Source organism: Platichthys flesus, chromosome 14, assembly GCF_949316205.1.
Source record: "Platichthys flesus chromosome 14, fPlaFle2.1, whole genome shotgun sequence".
Lineage (NCBI taxonomy): Eukaryota > Metazoa > Chordata > Actinopteri > Pleuronectiformes > Pleuronectidae > Platichthys > Platichthys flesus.
In genome coordinates this window covers 12,990,737-13,013,370 of record NC_084958.1, presented here as the reverse complement: position 1 = coordinate 13,013,370, position 22,634 = coordinate 12,990,737, and the positions used below count along the sequence as shown (strand labels likewise).

The window sequence follows — 22,634 nt, the reverse complement described above, 5'->3', positions numbered from 1 at the left end:
AGATGTAACTTTGTTATTCTTTATTTACAAGCCCTTTGAAGGGAATGCACATTTGTAAAAGGGATGCTAACGCTGACTCAGACGGCCCCGAGATCATCAATCAAGAGGCTTGCTAATGTTCCCATTAGCAGTCGCAGGTTGGAATAACAGAAAGACAGCTCCTCTCCTCCCACATTTGTTTGTTGCACCGAGACAAGAGACGAATTTCAGGAGGTGCTTGGAGGCACGAGCAGGTTCAGGCATTTTCATGTATGTGCCAACCTGTTGGTAAGTATTATGAATTATTATAACTTGACTGTGCTGCCTCCATCTCTACAAACATTGCCTCTTGTGCCAATGACAAGACCTTCATCCTTTTTTCTTTTTTTTTTTACCTCATAACCACCTTTGTGTTATTACACTGACTCCCCGTGGTGGTGCAGGTCAGCAGGGGATCCTTGGCCAATGACCCTGAGGGGACATGAGCCTTCACAAGATGAGAGAAATAACTTTGGGGTAGGGGGCCAAAATAAGTAGTGTTTTATAGGAGTGAGACAATGGAAGTGCAGATGACCTCCTAGGGGTCTTAAACCATCTTATGGGCTTAAGTTTGCTTTCCCAAGTCGTATAAAGTGCAAGAAGAAATAAACTCGGGCCATGCCTCTCAACGGTGTAAGGTTACAGTAAAGCATGGAATAAAAGAATGCTTGATTGTATTTTTTCTGATTTGTTTGATTTAAGTTAAGCTGCAAATACACATCCCTCCTCACCCGTCATGTTACATGGTATAGAAACAAACACTCTCCAGCATTTGGTTATTAGATCGGTTATGATTCATAAAGATGTCTTTATTCGTTAAAAGTATTTACAGAGTCCTGACAACACAGCAGGCATTTATCTCGGCTTGGTGTTGTTTTAAGAGGCGACACTGGTCTCAGGAGTTAAAATCCATCTCTTTCAGCTCAATCAAAGGGACTCCTTCATTTGGTCATCCAGTCAGTGAGTAATGCCACTTAAATGCCACCGTGACAAAAGCTTGGGAAGAAGAAAAAAAAGGGGTGGCAGGCTTCCACTGGGAGCTGTAGGCAACACTGTGTCTGGGGCAGAGGGCTTCATTTCACAGTGACTGCAGGGCTTAAAGTTAAAGACTACTTTGAAATCTGCATCCCCTTACCATCCATCTCTCCCGCTACATCCCACCTTCCCTCCTCCCTGCAGCCGTCACTCCCAGAAAAAATAAAAAGCTGTCGCCACAGAGCAGGAGATGAGTTGGGGAGCAGATCCTCTTTGATGACAGAGAAGGATCCTTTTGTTCCCTAATCCCCTCACAACCCCTTACCCCCTCCTACCCTGTAAGTCCCACTGGACATCGAGAGGCTACATAATCAGTCAGAGGCTCAAGATGTAATAGTTTACTTGGTTTACTTACTTGAAAGATTTGAATGTTAAAGTGACGTCTTATAATAACAGCTCAGATATTTGATCTACTTTTACTAAATCTGGTCTTGTGAGTCTTAGAACAGCAAGAACTTCAGATAAACGTATCATTGGTACAAGAAGTCACATGACACTGGTCAGTGGTTGTCATAGGTTGAGCCTAAGTGGAACAACCATTAGCCATGGTGAACGCTGTGGAAAAAAAATGAGGTCACGCTGAAGCAGACAGTTCCAGGATACATTTCATCCCCTTCCTGTGTCTGGCCTTTAAGTGTTTGCAAAGTGTGTCTCTGGGTCATTATCACATTGGACGCACGTATTTCACTGAGCAGATGAAAGTGTTCCTTTTGCTCTTAACATCTGCCCTCTGATGGTCCGAGTCCCATCAAGATGACCCCAAAGACACGGCCTGAGGCAAGCGATTATCGCCAAGCTGTATATGCACTTCTGGACTCTATCATGTGATGACTTGCTCGTATGATGTGCTCACCAACGTGGGGGAGAAGAGGGCACCAATTTGTGTGTATGTGTTGAGTATTTGTCCGTTAACGTCTGTACTAGACATATGGCCTAACACGCATGCAAACACCCCCAGAGAGCAGCAAGAGGGGATCAGTGTCCCGGGTCAAAGTGACAAACACGGCTTACCTAGCCATTTCCCTTTCATCATATCCAAGCTCAGAGAACGCAACCCTCTGTCCTGACCACTCACATACACACACTCTCAAGAAGTGCAGATCAGGGACTTCATGAAAGAATGCACACTGACTCCCTCTGGTGTATAAACTTGAGATTGCATCAAAGGAAAAGATGTTCAACACAGAAGTCTTACTTTAATTTGAGATCAAATTCCATTCATGCACTTTATTTGTCCACAGTTGTCAGGTTTGACATTTTTGGTGAAATAGAGGAAAGTGTGTGTGTATGTGTGTGCACACGCACGCAGGTGATCATCTAAGTCAAAAGAGCCGAAAATGAATTGTGAAATGGTAGGGGAGGGGCAAACATAATGAAACACAATAAAAGAAACAAACAACCAAACAACCCCTCTCTTCTTTTTCTCCTTTCTACTTTCTCTTTCTGATTATTTTATCAGAGGAGTCGAGACATCTTGGAGTGTCCCAGTCAAGCTGATTTTCTTTGTGTCTACTGTTATATCCTGGTTTTTGTTTACGTGGCGTGTTTATCTTTTAGTTTTTTTAAATATGATGTCAATCCAGATTCATAGTTTCAACTCTAAAGTAGCTTCATTGGCACTAAAACGAAATACATCTAAATAATATTTTGTTTTGTGAATCATTAAACAAGGCAGCGCCTAGTCACTGGTGCATTCTGCTGAATGAGGTCTGTTTTTCAAATGGCCACCAGTTACTGTCATGGGACCAGAATATATTGATTTTCAACACCAGAGCTGTGACTAATCGACACATTGTTGGAAGAGGCGCGATGAGGGGTGGTGTCTGTCAGATGATTGCAGTCTATGGAACTGTTTTCTGTCAATGTATGTATTTATTTATTGAATTTTTGTTTATGTTTGTTTAAATGAAGTCATCGTCCAATGAGATGGCCCAACTGCAGTGCAAGAGACACAAAGCCAGAAGGGACAAACCGAGGGAGCACTTGGTACAAAGGAGCTACGGGCCAAATCCAAAAATAGTGATGAGACAAAGAGTTGGGAAGAAAAAACTCCAGACTTCACCAAAAGATTATTTAGAAACAAACCAGCAGCAGTGTGGTTACTTCTAATGTCCATCTCAAAATGCATATTAGTGTAATATTTTTCTTTTTTTTCATTTCATCTGAAAATAGGGAAGAATGTAAAATGATATCAATTTTGTGGAGATTTATTTAGTAGACTAGCTTATTTCTTTATCAAGTTCCTTATAGCTAATTATATGTTGCACTGTCTAAATACTATTTTCTGCTGCTGCCTCCGTCAATTAAGTTAAGTTTTGCTTGGTTTGTTTGTTTGTTTGTAAACAATATCATGCAGATTACTGCAAAACTTGGTTAAAGGATTTGATATAGATCAGGAAAGAACCCATCAAACTTAAGGGGGGATCTGGATCATAGGCTGTATCATATCATTTTTTCCATCCTCTTTAACATTGTGAGATTGTGTTTTTCACCATCTTCATGAAACTGGTGATATGAAATGCCTCCATACTGCTCCTGTGCTGTCATCCAAGTGGCTGTGAGCCCCAACATTCAAATTTAACTTGGTACGGTGTCATTTACACCATGTTTTTAGGCTTAGGCCACTCTAATATCCATAATCGAGTGCACCTACCACACACAAGCTTTCGCCTAACGGTGTGCAAAACGAGATCAGCGAGAACTCACAATATCTTCAATAGCATCGCTGCATAGCTGCAGTTACTGCTGATTGTCGCCGAGGTTTTCTCAGGCCCCTTGTGGGAGAGCATAGAGGCGCCAGCTTGTCCAGTGTGTGCGCGAAAACATGAAAAAGTCTCCACGCTGAGGATAACAGAGGACATTAGGCTACATGCTGTAAATTATGCCATTTTTAGTTGAATTTGCATGCCGGGGCTTAAGGACATTTGGATTACAGCACAGGAGCATTATGGAGGCATTTCTTTCTGGGATTCTTTACATTTGAAGAATGTGTCCCCTTTTATTCAGTTGTATTGGATTGAGCTGCAACACTGTTGACCCCAAACACTTCACCCTCCACTCCTGATAATAAGTGAATTTGCTTTTTTTGGTGAACTATACCTTTCAATGATGCAGCTACAACAAGTTTTGTGGGGAGGCTTTACCCTCTTCTCTTTTCATAAAGGACGGTCTGATGTTTCCTGTTTCCTGAAGGAGATGAGTTAGGAAGCATTGAAGCTCCTTCCCTTACCCTTAGAGAACAGCTCTGATTATTATGGCAGCCGCTGAAACACTTCCGGGTCATTGCACTCAGCCAAGAAGGTTCCCTGAGCAAAATGGACTCTCTGAACGCGGACCTGGTCTCGTCGGTGGCTGATGACCACAGACTGAGAATGACCACAGACTGAGAATGACCACAGACTGTTTATGACCGAGCAACCGACCGAGCGCTCCTCTGTCTGTGACCGCGAGTAACCCCGCTGACGTCCCCCCTGCCCAAAGCACGCGCCACCTCCTGCGCTCCAATCGCTGACGGAGCGCGGGCGTGACGTCACTCGGCAGCTTCCGGGCTGGCAGCAGTGTTCCCGGCGACGCTCAGATTTTTGCGGTTTCGCCACAATTTTAGATCCGATTTGTCCTTAAATGGAACAACGAGTTTTATCTCCACCCAAGCACGCCGCGGTTTAAAGATGATGTCGGTGTGAAAATAAAGAAGGTTTAGACTCCGGGATAAAGCTCCTCGGCTCAGACGTAGCCGCGGAGAAAAGAGGTGAGAGAATGTGATGCTCTACAGATGTTGATGCGAGGGGCTGATTGTTAGCCACCGGCTAGCTCTGGGGCTAGCCACGTCTGCTTTACTGCGCCACACGTCCCCCCAGCCGGATCACGTACCTTCAGCACGGTTACACCCAAATGTGTATTAGTGAATGAATGGATATTGAGACCCGATAAGGAGGCTCATACAGTGGCTGCATCGGTTAGCCTCGGAGCTAAGGGTTAGCTTCCCCTGCTTTTCGAGCCGCTAGCTTGTCTGTGAAATGTCTGCTAGCTTGCTAATCTTGCTACTGCCCCTCTGGCCTCGTTTCAAGCCTCGTGTACCGTCTTTGTTATCAGCTGTTTACGATCATTCACCTTATCACAATTGATAATCACCGCTCATGGCGTTAACACACGATCTGCAGGTTATCACAACAGTATCTCGTGAGCTGATCCGACGCCGGTAGCTGATGTCTCAGATATGGACCCAAATCAAAACATTGTCGATGCGACACTGTTGCTGGCAGAAGAAGAAGAAGAACAGAGGAAGCGTGGAGCATGTGGACATTTATTTGATTTAACTGTGTTGACGTTGGGCTGGAGAAAAGCGGAAGGGACATTAACTCATTTAACAGGTGCTTTGATCCCAATGCACTCGATCTCCATTACAGTAGAGGACAAAGCATTTACAGCTCAAGCATCGTCTTGCTCTCCTTTGATTATAAATCAATCCTCTACTATATCACACAGTCATTACTATCGTATAGATGGATAACTCATATGATGGGATGGTACCGTTTTTAAATGATCTTAGTCTGTGGTTTTGGTGGCATCTCTATAGCAGTGTATATATATATATAGATGGATAGATATAAGTAAGTATGCCAGTTAAACTCTCAACACAATGCCCTGGTTAAACTGCTTATTGGGTCATATTGTTGTAGATATGGTTGCACTGGTTGCAGAATGTACAGTTTTATCTGATATTGAACAAGATCACCCCACTAAGGGTGTCTGTGTGTTTAATATGGCTGTTACCACAGTAAAAAATAATAGGGCGATATCAAAATCAGTAATTGTCTCTGTTGGAATGCGGCCGTGTGAAAAAACTAATAGGGCGACATCAGCTTTATAGTATGATAAATATATAATGGGGGTCTAATTCAAACTACCGTAAAATGTTCATGATGATGAACTGTAAAGCGGCATATTGCTTTTAAATGAGACTTTGCCTGTCCTTCTCCTTTTCATGGCCTTTTCATTGCCTAACGGCAACAAGAAAGAGAAAAACAAATACCACCTGCTTGAATAAGACTGAGAAAAATATATATTAAAATGTAAATGCTACACAGGGAACACTTTTGTTGAAGTAAGAGCTTAGCAAGGAGCTGGCGCAAAGAACAGACTGAACTTGTATTACAGGTGTCAAACCAAGACTGCCTGGGGGACATCTGTGTGTGAACGCTCTGCCCAACTGCTAACAAATCGTGTCAATTGTTTGTGGCAGGCTATCTGCTGCAGAACAGGTTCATCCCACGCTTTTAAGTTAAACCAGTGATGCATCTTGTCTATATTTCAGGAATTCAGATCCAGGCGTGGTTTTTGTTGGAGGAGAGGTAGCAGACAATATGCATTCTAGCTCTCAACTGACAGAAAAGACAGCTACTATTAACTCGCAACACTGTATACACTTACAATTTAATCTAATTTACATTCAGTCATCATCTCTCAACGTGTAGGAACAAACTGACCCCCACAATGCAAGATTGCACTGTCATTGTCCTTAACGGATGCACAGGGGCGCAGTGCGGGTGACACACTGAAGTAAGTGTTTGTACAAACACACACACACCCCTCTGTTTACCAAGTGATTGGAGCATGTTAGACAAATCAAATTTGTTTAAATAAACAGGGACTTCCATAAACGTGGAACGTGTTGCTATATCTGTAGAACTACTGAGTAATAGTTGGGTTGTGTCTTGCAGCTTGTGTTTGCAGGTGGCCATGAACAGCCCACCTCTATGGTCAGTGTCAGATTCTTCTCACTGCTGCGACTTCAGCTGGCCAGGATTTCTGCTAACCGTCCCACATGACCTCAGGTCAACTCCTTCTTAGCTGCAGAATGAGTCACTGCTGATACTTTGAACGCTTTTGCACTCCATGGCTGCAGGGCTTCAATGTGCCGTTAACACCTAAGGATACACTGGAAATAGTTGCACACAACAGCAGCGTAACTGGTTCGGCGTGACGCTGTTCTCTTTATCAGTAGCTGTTCATGTTGTCTGTCAAAACCCGGATGAATCAGTTCAACCAGTTAACTTTTTTGTCTTGCAGGTCTGATCAAATTGTCTCACCTATCCACACCCATTTTCTAAACTCCCAAGCTTTCATGTTGTGTTGTAGATCTGGTTGTCCTGCTGCACAGAAGACTTTCCGCCTGCAACTCTCACCTTCAGCAGCAAGTCAATACCTCACAGAGCAGTGACAAGTGCGTCATCATTGCGCTCCTGGTTTGATTCCCCTCCAGCAAGGACTTCATCTGTGAAGATGAAGTTAAAGGAGGACATGAACCCCCTGCTACTGCAGGTGTTCCGCTCTGTCGTCTGGGTCTACTCTGTCATCACCTTCATACCCTGGTACTTCTTCTCCGGAGCTGGCAATAATTTGGAACAGGCACGGCGTATGAAGGCGCGCTCAGTGAGCAGAAACCCAGCGGGTCCCTACAGGGCCATCAACAGCCAAGAGAAGCTGGTAGCATGGTCGCACCCTGGGGTGGACACCCTGGACAAAATGTTTGAACACGCTGCAAAGAAGTTTCCACAGAGAGACTGTCTGGGCACCAGGGAGACGCTCAGTGAGGAGGACGAGATCCAGCGTAACGGGAAGATCTTCAAGAAGGTGAGAGACATCACCTTGTCCCTTTAACTCAGACCACAGTAGCATATTCATTATGCTTTTAATTGTGTCAGGAACAAGAAAGCCGTGAAGCCTCATCATTCATTTTATTTCTGTAAAACTGTTCAGGTGGATCTCTGTTACTGCAGAAAGGATGTTTGTGTCTGAGGCTGAGAGCAGGGCCTGGTGCTGTGCACAGTTTGAGGAATGAGGATGGGCGAGTGGCAGCGTTGTTGCTCCTGTGTTTCACACCTGAAAGCGTCCTCATTAACAACTGCAACGCTGCAAAAGCCCTGCAGATGGTGCTGAGAGACTGAACATCAGTGGTATACACCAGAACTATTTCAGATTCAACAAATTGGGCTTTTAGATTATTGCCAGTTATCTCTTACCTGCCACTCTGCGTTACTCTTAACATAATGTAACGAAGAGTTGCGCCATCTTAATTCCCTCAACATTGTTCATATATTTCTATTTATAAAGGTGTTTCTGAGAAGATGCTCTGAAGATCCGCAGATATTTGTACTTTGTATAATCTAGCATGTGGATATATTCCTGTTAATTGCACATACCTTTGCATGTAGGTAATCCTGGGTAACTATAACTGGCTATCGTACGAAGAAGCCTACCAGGCCTCAAAGTGTTTTGGCAGTGGCCTTGCGTCTCTCGGCCAGAGGCCTCTGTGTAAGATCGCCATCTTCTGTGAGACCAGAGCCGAGTGGGTGGTGGCAGCACAAGCCTGCTTCATGTACAATTTCCCACGTGAGTCCCAGAAAGTCAAACTTGTGTATTCTGACATTATCCGATCGGCACTGAAGCAGTTGAGCTGACCTAACTGGATTCTAATTTGACAGTTGTGACGCTGTACTCCACCCTTGGACCCATGGCTATCGCCCACGGCCTGAATGAGACCGAGGTGACGCATATCATCACAAGCAAAGACCTGCTTCATAGCCGACTTAAGGTAACTGCTCTACTATCTCCCACCGCGTTAAACAAGCACTTTAAATATATGCCCCTGAATGATATTTCCTCTGTTAATTATGTGAGTAAGTTATTAACAAAAAGCTCAGTTCTGGTAGCATAAACACTTCTAACTTCTCCTTTCCACCCCAGGCCATACTGTGTGATGTGCCGAGGCTGAAGTACGTCATTGTAGTGGACAGTAAACCCACAAGCTGGCCCGACATCCCCAGAGGCATCATGGTCTACAACATGGATGCTGTGAAGGAGATGGGATACAAGCCTGACAATAGTGAGTGTCTGAGCTGCGTGATTAAAAAGGTTTCTAATTTTGTCGGGGGGAAATTGAAGTAGTCAGATGGAGGCTTTGGAGGCTTAATACCAAGGCAACACCCCGATGTGTGATTGGAGTGATTTCCTGTGTTAGTAAGAGGTCAAGCACCCTCTGCCACCATGATCAACTTTTTAGGCAAATGAGGACAAACTGAAATTTTGTGTATTACTTTAGCCACCAATATACTGTTCCTCCTATTTGTAAATAATTTCTATATTAATTGATAAAAGTAATTACAACTAATCGTTTATTATAATGTATAATAAACAGCCCAGATGTGTTTATATGGTGCATGATGCATTGCCTCTTGTCTTCTGTCTCTGAAGTGGCTGTCGGGCGCAGACAGCCACAGTCCTCAGACATCGCTGTCATCATGTACACCAGCGGCTCCACAGGCATCCCCAAGGGTGTCATGATCTCCCACGGCAACATAATTGCTGGGATCACTGGGATGGCGGAGAGAATTCCTAACCTCAAGTATGCTAATTTGTTTATTTCTCCTGTTTTCTGCAACTCTCTGAATTTACAAAATATCAGCCTCATTCTCTTTCTCCTCAGTCTTCAGCCACTGAAACACACACTCTCTGCATCATTCCTCACTGGCTTCTCTGACTATTCATTCTCTGCGTCACATGTATGATTTGCCTTAGTCTATAGTGTTAATTAAACTGCTTCTTGTTTCTGTGCTGGCAGTGAGACAGACACCTACATTGGCTACCTTCCGTTGGCCCATGTTTTAGAGCTCAGCGCTGAACTGGTGTGCATCTCTCATGGCTGTCGCATCGGTTTCTCCTCCCCCCAGACTCTGGCCGACCAGGTCAGTATTTAAACACTCACACACGCACACACACCTTGCATAGCTGCAGTCAATGTCATATGTCTTTGCTGGATGCATTACGCATTTGTTTTAGTTGGACTCAGCTCTAATGTATCTGAAGCTGAGAAGTGGTAGTTTCTCCCTTCCTAAAACAGATTATCACAGAATGTTGCAGTCCTTTTAAAAGGTCTCCCTTGATTTCCTCTCCTGTTCTTAACATGTGCGTACTATTGAAGTCATAATCCATTCCAGATGCGTATGGTTACTTTGAGAGCTGTGTGTGGTCAGACAGCGACCCTCATCGGCCACTACAGCTCAGAACAGCAAGAACTGACATTTGTCTTCCTTGTTTTCCACAGTCCACCAAGATAAAGAAGGGCAGCAAAGGAGACACCAGTGTGCTGAAACCTACTCTCATGGCTGCTGTACCAGTAAGTCTCCTTATCACTGCACAAACCCAATCAGACTGACATTACCTGTCATTATTAGAAAAACGTCAACAAATGACAGCTCAGGCTTTGATTGTGAGTTGTGTCATCTTGTCTATGCAGGAGATCATGGATCGGATCTACAAGAATGTGATGACCAAAGTGGAGGAGATGAGCAAGTTCCAGAGGACGCTGTTTGTGCTTGCTTACAACTACAAGATGGAGCAGATCTCGAAAGGCTACACCACGCCTCTCTGTGACAGGTAACACACAAACCCTATCTTCATTTTCCATTTACGTCCCATGTGATACAGCGGCAAACATAAACTTCTGTTTCTACAAAATAATCCAAACCTAGTGCAAATTCATCATATAACCCTTGATGTCAATGAGCCTCTATACATATGTGTAATGCTATTGATTCTGATATTGTGTGTGAGAGTCAATATCTGGATGCTTTGAAGAATGTCCTTTTCAGTCTTTGTGTTGCTGCTCAAGTCTCTTCCACATCTCACTCGTCTTCATGCCGTGTATTTCTGTCTTCATCCCTCTCCGCCCCCGCAGTCTAGTGTTCAAACGGGTGCGTTCGCTGTTGGGAGGCAACACGAGGGTGCTGCTGTCTGGCGGAGCGCCGCTCTCTGCTGCCACACAGCGCTTCATGAACATCTGCCTGTGCTGCCCTGTGGGGCAGGGCTACGGCCTGACGGAGACCTGTGGAGCCGGCACTATCAGCGAGGGTAAGATGGAGAGAAGGGAGAGAATGGGAAAGCAAATTAAAAATGTTATCTGTGTTTATCATGCTAAAGCAGGAATCTTTGCTGGTGTTTTTCAGTTTGGGACTACAGCACGGGACGGGTTGGTGCTCCACTCATTTGTTCAGAGTTCAAACTTAAGGACTGGCAGGAGGGTGAGTCCAATCGCAACAATCAAATTTTGCATAATCTTACTAACAAACAGACGTAGCCTCCCTGGCTGAGGTCACAAACACACCAATAGTTTCCATCTCATCAAGTTGTCTCATCTCTCCTCTAGGTGGTTACTTCAGCACAGATAAGCCCAACCCGCGGGGAGAGATCGTGGTCGGCGGGCCCAATGTCACGATGGGTTACTACAAAAACGAAGCCAAGAACCGTGATGACTTTTTCGTGGATGAGAAGGGCCAGAGGTGGTTCTGCACTGGAGACATTGGGGAGTTCCACTCGGACGGATGCCTCAAGATCATCGGTAAGAAATCCACAAACCAGTGTAGAATGCATGTGTGTTGTGGATGTGGCTTATGTTGGATTGTGACGTGTTTACGGCCTCCCCCTGTAGATCGTAAAAAGGACCTGGTGAAGTTGCAGGCAGGCGAGTACGTGTCTCTTGGGAAAGTGGAGGCTGTTTTGAAGAACTGCGCTCTCATTGACAACATCTGCGCCTATGCCAACAGGTGAAATTCTTCCATTTTGTCTTAACAGACACACTAAGAACAAACATTTAGGCTGTTCTTCGCCTCTTCTTGGTCTCGAGTCATAACTTGATTACTTTCTTTTTTTACCTTCTTGTTTTTAGTGACTACTCGTATGTGATCAGCTTTGTGGTGCCGAACCACAAGCAGATAATGGCGCTGGCGGAGCAGATGCAGTTGCGGGGCACATTGGAGGAGCTCTGTAACAACTCACAGATGGAGGAAAAGGTCCTTGGCATAATTACTGAAGCTGCTATCTCAGGTAGGAAAAAACAACATTTGGGGGCGACACCGTCTCTTGCGTTGTGCCAGACTTTCGCACCAGTGTCACGCTGTAACTGTCACTCTCCTATTCTGATGTTACTTTCCTTCCTTTCCCCTGACCAGCAAAACTGGAGCGTTTTGAGATCCCCAAGAAGATCCGGCTGAGTTCTGAGCCCTGGACTCCAGAGACCGGCTTGGTGACCGACGCGTTCAAACTGAAACGCAAGGAGATCAAAACGCATTACCTGGAAGACATTGAGCGAATGTACGGGGGGAAATAACACACAGACACTGTCCGGACCACACACACAAACACATTTACACATGTACTTGCACACATAACCCAAGGAACTCAGAGGCCACTACCAGGACAAACGTGGAGAGGAGCTGTACGTTAGAACAGGTAACACACACACATTAAAACAGAGCAAACAGGGGAATTTACTCTTGAATCGGACTCAATGCTTTCTGCGACGACCAAAAGGCAAGAAGGTCCCTCGCAAGACAACGGAAACCAGCCAGACGCACACGAGGCAACGCACTCACCACTCCTCCTTGATGGATTTCTTTTTATCCCCTCCGAGTTGCCATGACAACCGAGGCGGCACACAGACTCTGATGTCTGCATGACTCGGAGCGAAGCAAATGTCAGGCTAGACGAATCTGGATCAGTGTCAGCTCGTTCCCATCCCTCGCCGCCTCCTCCTCTCCGATCTCTGCTGCTTCTCTTCCTTCCTCCCCCTTCTCTCTGGAGCCTTCCACCACTTCAGCATGGTCGTGGACTTGCAGTGCAGACACCCGGCAGAAGAAATGAATAGAAGGATCCCTCCTGGGCTATGATTCATATTCAGGTTGGAATCTACGCAGGGATCTCGATCATCTTATTTTTTTAATATGTGTTGCAAAGTTTCCCTCATGTTTGGGTTTCAGCTTTGAACCATGTTCCATTAGTGGTTTTTGTATGTGACGAGTCTGTGTTGTGAAGCCATGAGAGATTGAGCAATGAAGATGTTTTAAAATAGTTTTTCCATGCTGTTATTTTTATTGTTTTATTACGAGTGTTATTTTATTCTTCCTCTTGTTTTTGTTGACATTTTTCTTTATGCTAATTTTATTTTAAAGAGCTTTGTTTGTAAGCTTTCTATCTCCCTTTATTTGCTCATATCCCAAAGGTTGTACATTCGAGTGTGTGTTTACTGACTTGACTCCAGTCCTCAACCCCCTCTGATCTTGCCCTTTTCTGATTGTGATCCTTTTGGGATTTTTTTCAAATCCTACTATTTTGGGCCCAAATCAAATTTTCTCCATATCGGAGCAGCGCCCCCTAATGGATGCCTCACAACCTAAGTCTTTTGGGCTTTTCTTTTGGCATCATTGATCCCGTGAAGACCTTCAGGTATTAACATCCGTCCGGAGTGATCCAATCAAATGTGGACAGTGTTGAGCACAGGTGGGAATGTGCCCAAAATGCATCCTCAACAAATCCTCAGATCCAAATCACTCACGTTTGCAGGGGTTGGCGGAAGCATGTGACCTCATTATTTTTGCTGTGTGAATGCAATTGCGTCCTGGGCCAGATATGAAGGGCCCCTCCCCCGGCTCCTACTCAGCTGACGCCCTCTGACGAGCTACAATCTATCAATCATGTTTTTATGCTCCTCGGTGCCATCAACACAGATCCTCACATAATTATTGATACTTTCCTTGAATGTTAAATTCGCTGCAAACCTTCATTCAATCAGCCGCTGGTGACTTCACTCGCTCTCTTTCTCTAACTCGGGCTAACACAAACATTTTCAGCGGACACATCTTCAAACATAAACTGGGAGAAAACTGCATCACTCGGTCTGGTATCAGAAATAACAACCGTGTTTATTTGCACATAGAGAAGTGAGAATTGATCAAGTGATCCCGAGTCACGTTCAGGACCCATTTTAAAGTCGGGTGTTAAAGGGCGTGTGATCGGATCTCCTCGGGACGGATCGGAATGCCGGGTGTGAACAGGGTGATTGATGTGCAGGAGCCCTGCCCCATCTGACCTATACATTGTATTGATGTCTCTAATAAGGCGACTCAGCATACTACAGAAGCATTTCATTCCCTTGTTCCTTAAGTTTGTGCGACCCTACATGTAGCCCCTCATGCCATAGATCTATTAACTTTGGTTACTTTTATCCCTTTTTTTTTTTTACTTCTGAATATGATATACAAAATGAATGTGCAATATTTATACACAAAATGTAACGTGTGTTGGAAGGATAGTAATGCACAGACGGCAGCCCCTCCATAGTGAATGAATGTCTAGGCCTGTTACTGTCCACCTCAGTGCATCATGGGAAGTCTGTAGGATACAAATAAGCCCAGAAATATTAAAGGTGACAAAGGTAGAGACACTGATAAGGAAGTCGAGATGTAGCCCGTTTGAACGCCCCATGCTGAAAGATGTGATGTTCTTTCTTCTTTCTTTTTTTACATGAAACTTGTAAAGTGAAAAACTTAAACTTTTTGGCATTGTAGAAATTGCATGATGAAATGTGTGCATCCGTACCAAAGCACCTAAATATATTTAATGTGAGAGACAGAAGCCGGAGAACGGCGCTCCGATGGAATCCCTCACTCCTTTAATTGATGGCGAGCAGACGCCGACTTGACCTCACCGAGTGCAGACAAGGTTTCTCTATCTCCAAATTAGTTTATGTGTATGATACCGTACGTGCAATGACTAGAATAAGCTCTTGGATTCTGCTAATCGCCATTTATTTGAACCCTTGTATAACGGACACATTGATTACTGTAGGTATTTCAGATTGATAGTGATACAGCGGCATCGATACAAACTTGCTTCTGCATCTCTTTGTCTTCTTTAGGTTTATGAACACTAGATTAAACTGTTCGGTCGCTGGTCAACATCTTTGTTTAAGCGGCTCTCTCGAGGCGAACTCTGATTTGCTTGTACTGAGGACAGATAGCAGGACTCTGTAGGTATTCAAAATAAAACACTCACTAAAATATCTACTAGCTTAAGAAACAAGTTAATTTTTAGCATGTAGAAGTTTGAAGATTATTTTAATGTAAATAACATCTCTCCTGGCGTTTCAGTGAAAAGTCAGATTACTGTGCTGTTTGCTGCTTTTTCCTCTGCCCGGCCAGAGGCGGCTAGTTGCACTCCCTGCGTTCTGTGGATAGCACACAAGCCGTGTCCCACTATCTTCACATCCATTTGAACTAACGGCAAAGCAAAGACAGCGAGGATGGGTTGGGGTGTGAAGATGAATTTCACCTCTCCGGTTGTTTTCATTTGCGATGTAAATATGTCTCGAGGGGTCGGGGGGATTGATGATCAAACTACCAATAACTGTACAGGTGTAGAGCCTCCTGTTGACATATGTAATCTTTGTTACTGACAACAGCTTGGAGTCTCCTCCTCATTCTGTGGTGAAGCAGCCCAGCGAGTCGGGCTATTGCAAGTGTCTCCTTCCTTATTTATTTGTGATTTGGCCTTGGAAATGATGTAATGAAATAAACTAAAAGGTTTGTGTTGTAATCTCTCTCTGTGGATATGTTGAACACCTGAACGCAGCTTGTGAGGCATAACGTGTGACGATCAGCGGCTTGATTAGAATCATCCTGAAACCAGAGTTTCTATGGCAACGAAGGCCAACGTACGTACGTGTGTGTGTGTGTGTGTGTGTGTGTGTGTGTGTGTGTGTGTGTGTGTGTGTGTGTGTGTGTGTGTGTGTGTGTGTGTGTGTGTGTGTGTGTGTGTGTGTGTGTGTGTGTGTGTGTGTGTGTGTGTGTGTGTGTGTGTGTGTGTGTGTGTGTGTGTGGTTTGTGAAAGACTCTGGAGCCAAACAGAACATGCAGTTCTGGGAGCCAACCTTCAATCACAGCTTATAAACAAAGGGCTTTTTAGGGCCCGAGCGCTGACAAACAGTGACATCCTATGGAAATTGTAAGGATTATTATTATTGTTAATTTACTTTTCATTTATTTTCTGTAATTCATAAAAAAAAAATGTTTGTTTCTTTATATAATTTAATAAAAACAAAAGTATTTAGCCCCTACGCAAAAGCGAACTGTGCACATTCTGCGCAGAAGTGGACTGCGCAGGATTCATTTAATTAAATTTATTTAATTTTATATATAAGTTTAATTAATTTATTTTCGTTTTAAATTTACATAGTGTAAAATATTGTCGGATTAATAGGGGTTGAAGTCCTGCCAATTTCAGAGGTTCACTATCTTGCCAAGGACACTTCGGCAGGCAGATGGGGAAGAGTGGGACTTAAACCGTCAGCTTTCGTGTTGGAGAGCAACCACCCTACCACTTAGGCCAAACCGCAGAGTTTGAGTGTGGTTATATTTTAAATCTCTGGTAATGGAGGTTGTGGGTCAATGTTATAAATATTCTCTTTGAATGTTAAAATGTATGGATGTGTGTTGACGTTTTTAAAAGGCACTGATGTTGAATTATTATAAAAACCTCTTCTCAGTTAAATCATATGCTGATAATACTTGAGCCTGAGAGTGAAATGCTCCCTCCTAATACCCACATGAAAGAGAGATTCAGAGCTGGATGGCTGCTTTTACCTTTCATTTTATTTCCTTTCAGGCAGAGTCAGAGTTAGAAGATATTAAATCACATATTTGTGTAGTCTGTTTATTAAAGCTGGTCCTCCTGCTCTGTGTCTGTACACCTGCTGCTTTATGGATATAAGTCTGTGCAGCAGGTTGGCACAAAGGATCAAAAACTAAGCTTACATCGATATCTGGCTTCGGGTAATGGTTCTTTTACAGCATCAGCTAATGTCTGGGTTTATTAAAGACATCATATCATTTGACGTATTTTAATTTGTTATTTGAGCAACAATCCAAGCTGCAAATATATTCATTACACTATCACAGAAGATTGAGGAAACCCATAAATATTCACATCAACTGGAACCAGATGATTTCTTTACATTGTCCTGCCTCTAATGAACCGATCAGAATTTAGTGGTTGCACTCTGACATCACAAAATAGATTTTTGACATAACTCAAGAGGTTCTGCAGTTATTATGAAGAAATTAATCACAAATGTCAAACAGGATTAAATGTAGGAGGTGCTGCATCTAGGCAAGGGCATGAAACCACGAGGTGGTAACAGTTATTTTTTTTTCTCCTGATGATTGACTAATCAGATAATTAGGGTTAGCTCAAACAATGAATGCAAATCAGTAGAATTCAATTTATCTAAATGAGACCAAAAAATAAATCCTGTAATATAATCAGAAGAAAATCTGAAATCCTGTTGATCGGATCTGATTTACTGGAGGAAGAAAAGCAGTTCTCTCGTTCTGCTTCATTTACATCGACATATCCCAGGTGGACACATCCGTCTGTCGCAACATAAAGGGTTCAAAATCTGCTTCTGTGTTTCTTTTTAAATTAAAACAGTCGCTGCAAGACCACGGAGAGACGAGCGAATCTCTCCTAACCCCTCCTCTAGTCCCTCCATCTAACCCTATGGGACTAGTGGGTGAGTCAGAGGCATAATGCTCCCTTCATTAGCCCACTGATTCTGACATGCACACACACACACACACGTACACGCCGTACAGTCTATGGTACACACACACGCATAGAACAGAGTGGCTTTAGCACAGCAACAGAAGCACCACAAAGCAGGAAACACTGTTTGTGTATGTGAGTATGTGTGTGTATGTGTCCTTGTCTTCTCTTTACTCTGTTAACTCTTTCATCCAACTATTCTCTCTCTCTCTCTCTCTCTCTCTCTCTCTCTCCCTCTCTCTCTCTCTCTCTTGGTTTCTCTCTCTCGCTGGGCTCACTCTTCCGGTCGAGTTATGACTCAGAAGTGCGCAAAAAACTTTTATCCGGTGTTTGTGATTCATGCGAACACTCCAGCGCGAGCCAATAAGCCATATCGCAGTTTGCCCAAGGATGAGCTGAGCCGAGTTGTGCTGGAGCTGCCTCATAACTCTGGAGAGGTTGGTGCCGACTGGCAAACACTGTGAGTAATTGCGTACGAGGCTGAAAGATGGCGGTACGGCGAGGACTGGGACTGAGATATGACCCTGGAAGGTGCACAGAGGTTCACGGAAAGGTTGAATTAGCGATGTGATGTGTGGGGGCGTTAGGGCGGCAGGAGACAAGGTGAGATTTCCTTTTGATTTCCTGTTGTATTCTTTTTGAATTACCCAGTTCAGCCTATCGAACCCTTTGGGACGTCCAGCCATCCTTCACCTGTACCGCGAAAAAGGTCGAGGGGCCAATCGTAAAGGGGCAAGAAAGGGGCAGGAAGAACATGCAAACTCCACACAGGGATTTGAACCAATCCCCTTCTTGCTGTGGGGCAAACCACTGCACTGCCCTGCCCGTCATCACAGCTGAGTTGAAATACACAATTCAAATACACCAAAAACTCTTTGAATTCACCTGCAAGAAAAACCATGTCCCAATTTGAGGGTGAAGAAATGGAGGTTGTGTGATGTGTGTCACTGGCTGGTGATAGGGTGAATTCTGAGGGTGGGGTTTCCGTGTCAGGCATCATTCCAGCCCCCCCGACAGTACCTAGAATGAGACTCTGGTGCATGCAAGAGGTATATATACAAGTCTGGAAAGGAAGGAATGAGTGCGGAAGGAAAGAGAGGATTAAAGAATCTGGGTAGGGATGAGTGAAGGAGTATAGAGGGATGAGAGAAGGATGATGAGGGAAGGAGGATGAAGGGATGAGGGGAGGAGGATGAAGGGATGAGGGAAGGAGGATGTAGGGAGGGAAGGGATGAGGGAGGGAGGAATAGTTACCCATTTTAAAAGCTCTAACGACACAATATGTGTTGTGTTTAAACTCAGTATGAGCCTAATTTATTCCTTTCATTTAATTAAACAGTGGAACAAGCAGATACAAGGTCCATTTATTTTCATGTGATGTAGTTAAAGAGCAAATTTACTTTAAATCTTCTGCAGGGCTATTCAGGGAGAACGTGTCAAGTTTGTGAATGGGATTCACTGCACCGCCCCCCCCCCCCCCCTCCTCCTCCTGCTGCTTTTGTTTTTCTTTTGGGTTGGAAGGTGTCAGGCTGACCTCTGGCCCCAAGCCTGGTAACTGATGGCTGCACCACACCGGGCAATGGCTGCCGGCTTGAGCCCAAGCTGGGCCGCCATGATGCGAAGGCCAAAGTGGAGGTGCGTGCCAAAAAACGTGTGAGGTCTGCTAATGAGCTCCGAGCTGAGAAGCCTATAGGGAGGGAGGGTGTGAGAGGCGGTGGGAGAGGCTACTGATACGTCTCGGCGATGACTCACCGATGCTGGGTATTTATAGCATCAGCAGGGAGGGAGGGAGCGGGGTGCGGGGGTGGAGGAGCGAAGGGGGCAAGTGGTTTGGGAGTCGCCCAGGACGGCATCATCACGCTGCAGACTGGGAGTGGTGGAGGGAGAGACGGGGGGTGACGGAGCATGGAGGGGGGTGGGGGTGGGGGGGTGGGGACAAAGCAGAGGAGGAGGGTGGAGAACAAGCAGGAGAGGAGGCAAACAGGATGGACGAATGAGACGGAGCACGACGGAAAGATGAGAGGATGAACTGTGGAGACGAGAATAGATCAGCAGTGGATAAGAATATGTCTGGAAAAAAAACAAAATGAATCCCGGTGCAGAGACGACTGTTCACGCTCGTGGCTCGTGAAGACTCCATTCACTCACACCGGGAGTTAACAAAACATCCGATTGTATGTTGGAGCTGCTGCGTCACCGAGCATCCTCAAACATTTGTAACAAAAAAATAAAACATACAGTCCACTTCCCTGCAGCCTCCCAGTCCCACCGGAGCCAGATGGGGTCATGCTGAGAGGAGAGGAGGAGGTGGCAGACTGCGATGAACATACAAAATCTCTCTTGCTGGGAAACATCTCAAATAATAATAAAAAAAACAAACATGTTACATGCACAAACAAATGAGGGAGGCACACTGCCCCCATGTGATAATGATCATATGAGCATTGATACCATAACTGAATAATATATCGTGTTAATTAATTGGATTCTAATACAGACCCCCCTGTTTTGATGAAATGTCATATTCCCACATGGGTTGTGTTTTTTCCCCTCCTCTCCTCATTGACAGAATTTCTTCATCCAAAAAAACATCCTGCCTCCGCCTCTGGTGACGACAGCCAGTGCGTCACGCCGCCCTCCCTTACACCATAGACACTAAGGTGATCTGGGCATGTGTGTGCATATCCACATACACACTGTGAGGGAGGGGAGACGAGCACACAGCACCGGCGGTTTGAAAAGGAATGAGTCAGAAGCTGAAGGTGAACACTTGCCAGCCATTAATAAGTACCGGGTAAAAAAGAAGTGAGGGGATGGGAGGATGGTGATGAGGGTAATAATAATAATAATAAATGAAGGGAGGAAAATGGAGGTTAGGCGAGGCTGGGATGGAGGGGAAGTTCAGGAGAGACAAAATGAGTGCTGCGGTTTTTGAGGATCAGGTTTGTGATAGTGGAGGCGAACGGGTAGATGGGATCGAAATGGAGACTTCATTGTAGAGAGAGCTGGTTTAGAATTTAAAAAACAGAGCTCGGGAGCAGAACTTCAGGTTCAATTGAAAAGCGTGTGGCGTGCTGCATGCTCATCCAAAGGTGTTTAGACAATGAACTGCAAAATCCCCCAGTCTGTATTCATGTCCTGGTATTCCTCTTGCTTATATTTTTGAAGTTTTACTGTATGCTTTAGTATACTACTAGGATATTATAGCCATTGATATATACACATGTTCAAAAAACACGTATGGTTATTTAAATCATTCTTATACACAAAGCACAAGTACAGTGTACATATACTCGTGCAATCATCCTGTGACATACTCTATGAATTCAGTCTGTAGTGAAAAGTGTATATTATCTACATGTTCTCTGCATTTTTATTTAATTCAGTCTTTTATTTTATATCATTGCCTATTTTATTCAATACTCCTACGTTCTCTTATCTACTTCTTTATGATTAACCCTATCTGCTGCTGTCTTATCACGTCTTATTTCATCTTATCTTATCTTATCTTGTCTTATCTTATCTTATCTCATCTTATCACATCTCATTTAATTTGATTTGATTTCATCTTATCTCTCCACTGTCTCGAATAACAATACTTCTAAATATATCTGACTTACCTGAAAAAAGAAATAAAGAAGCCTACATTTAATGATGTGACGCACGTGTATATCATTTCTACACTTGAGTTTGTTTGGATTGAATGATTTCCAGCTTCTCTGAAGATGACCATTAGCAGAGGTGGAATGGAGGCTCAGCTCATTAGTTCAGAGGTATAAAGTCCACTCCCGCTGCTCGGCTGCGTTGCTGAGGCGTTACGTGGACATCTGCCCTTTTCAATAAGCCTGTGCCTGTGCATAGAATGTCCACCTTCATTCCTCTCATACTCTCCTTCAGTTTTCCTCTCTCAGGCAGCTCGTTTCCTCCCCTTATACGTCTGCTCCTCTGTCCTAATGGCTCAGACAACACATCTGGGCTCTTATCCCCCCCCCCCTCCATCCCTGTCCTTTGGTGAAAACCAACTGCCTCTTGAAGACAAGGGACCACACTTTGGCCACAGTAATTGGAGCAAAGGGAGGGATGAGCCGGATGGCTACAACAGAGGAGAAGGAGTAATGAATGCAAGCCATCGAGAAAATGAACTGGCTAAAGTAATGCAACGTTTAAACGAGTAGAGGAGGAGAGGATGACAACCAAGTGGGAAGGGGGGGGGGGGAGAAAATGAGGCGGCGTCACCACGGAGACGGTTGAGGAGAAGGTGAGCCATGACAACAGGCGTGCCCCCCCCCCCCCCCCCCCCGCACAAACACACATCGCCTGACGTGCTGATGGGGGGTGAAGAGGTGAAGACTATAGTAGGAGGATAGAAACAGTGGAAGAGAAGAATAACCAGGTGTCTCTGCCACCGTTCTCTCTCTGTCACAGCGTTCATCCACCTCCATTGACGCTGCACCATCTTTGAATGCTGTTTATCTCTGGAAGAAATCCAAGGCTGAGGTGATTTAGTGTTGCGATTCTACATCCTCGGCTCTTGGTTCAATCGCAGGTCCTTGAGCTGAAATGAAAGCATTAGAGCAAGAATCCTGAACACACACAAAAGATATGAACTCCTTGAGATGCAGCTTTGTGACGCTCTCAGTGTGTGTGTGTGTGTGTGTTGTGTGTGAACGAAAGGGTGTGTGCGTTTTCTGCCGTAGTGACGCATACTAGCCCCGGCTGAGCCAATATCATCCTCTCCCCACAGCTGTGATCGACATGTGGGTAAACAGCAGCAGTGTTCCAATTGACTGCTGTCGGTTTACAGACAGACGGAGGAGGTGGGAGACACAATTTAGATAGAATGCAGCAATCTGAGGGGTGGGGGAGGGACAGAGAGGAGAATTAAATCACAATTTTGGACAACAGCTGAAACCTTTCCAGTCATTCAATTTTAAAACTATTTCAACCATAGAGGTGAGATTTGGGGAAAGAGCAATTTATCACAGAAATCAATTTCCAAAAATATTTGGTACTTTGAGTTGACTGGAGAGAGTAAGATAGTAGAGGATGGATGAATATCTCTGTGGATCAGGAGTCTCTTAATCATATTCACAGTACACTGTTTTGTTTTTGCCATGTACTTTGAAGTTCATGGCAAAGAACCACCC

The 22,634-nt window shown here is 44.5% G+C and overlaps 1 protein-coding gene across 1 annotated transcript; it reads left to right on the top strand.

Moving 5' to 3' along the window:
- Positions 1 to 4,592: 4,592 nt before the first annotated feature.
- Positions 4,593 to 15,480, top strand: acsl3b (acyl-CoA synthetase long chain family member 3b). Its single transcript, XM_062404260.1, has 15 exons — positions 4,593 to 4,801; positions 7,192 to 7,686; positions 8,268 to 8,445; positions 8,538 to 8,647; positions 8,800 to 8,938; positions 9,307 to 9,457; positions 9,674 to 9,797; positions 10,157 to 10,228; positions 10,349 to 10,488; positions 10,790 to 10,962; positions 11,058 to 11,132; positions 11,258 to 11,449; positions 11,540 to 11,654; positions 11,777 to 11,934; positions 12,060 to 15,480. The coding sequence occupies exons 2-15, from the start codon at positions 7,336 to 7,338 to the stop codon at positions 12,215 to 12,217; spliced, it is 2,136 nt and encodes a 711-aa protein (XP_062260244.1). The 5' UTR covers positions 4,593 to 4,801; positions 7,192 to 7,335; the 3' UTR covers positions 12,218 to 15,480.
- Positions 15,481 to 22,634: the final 7,154 nt, after the last annotated feature.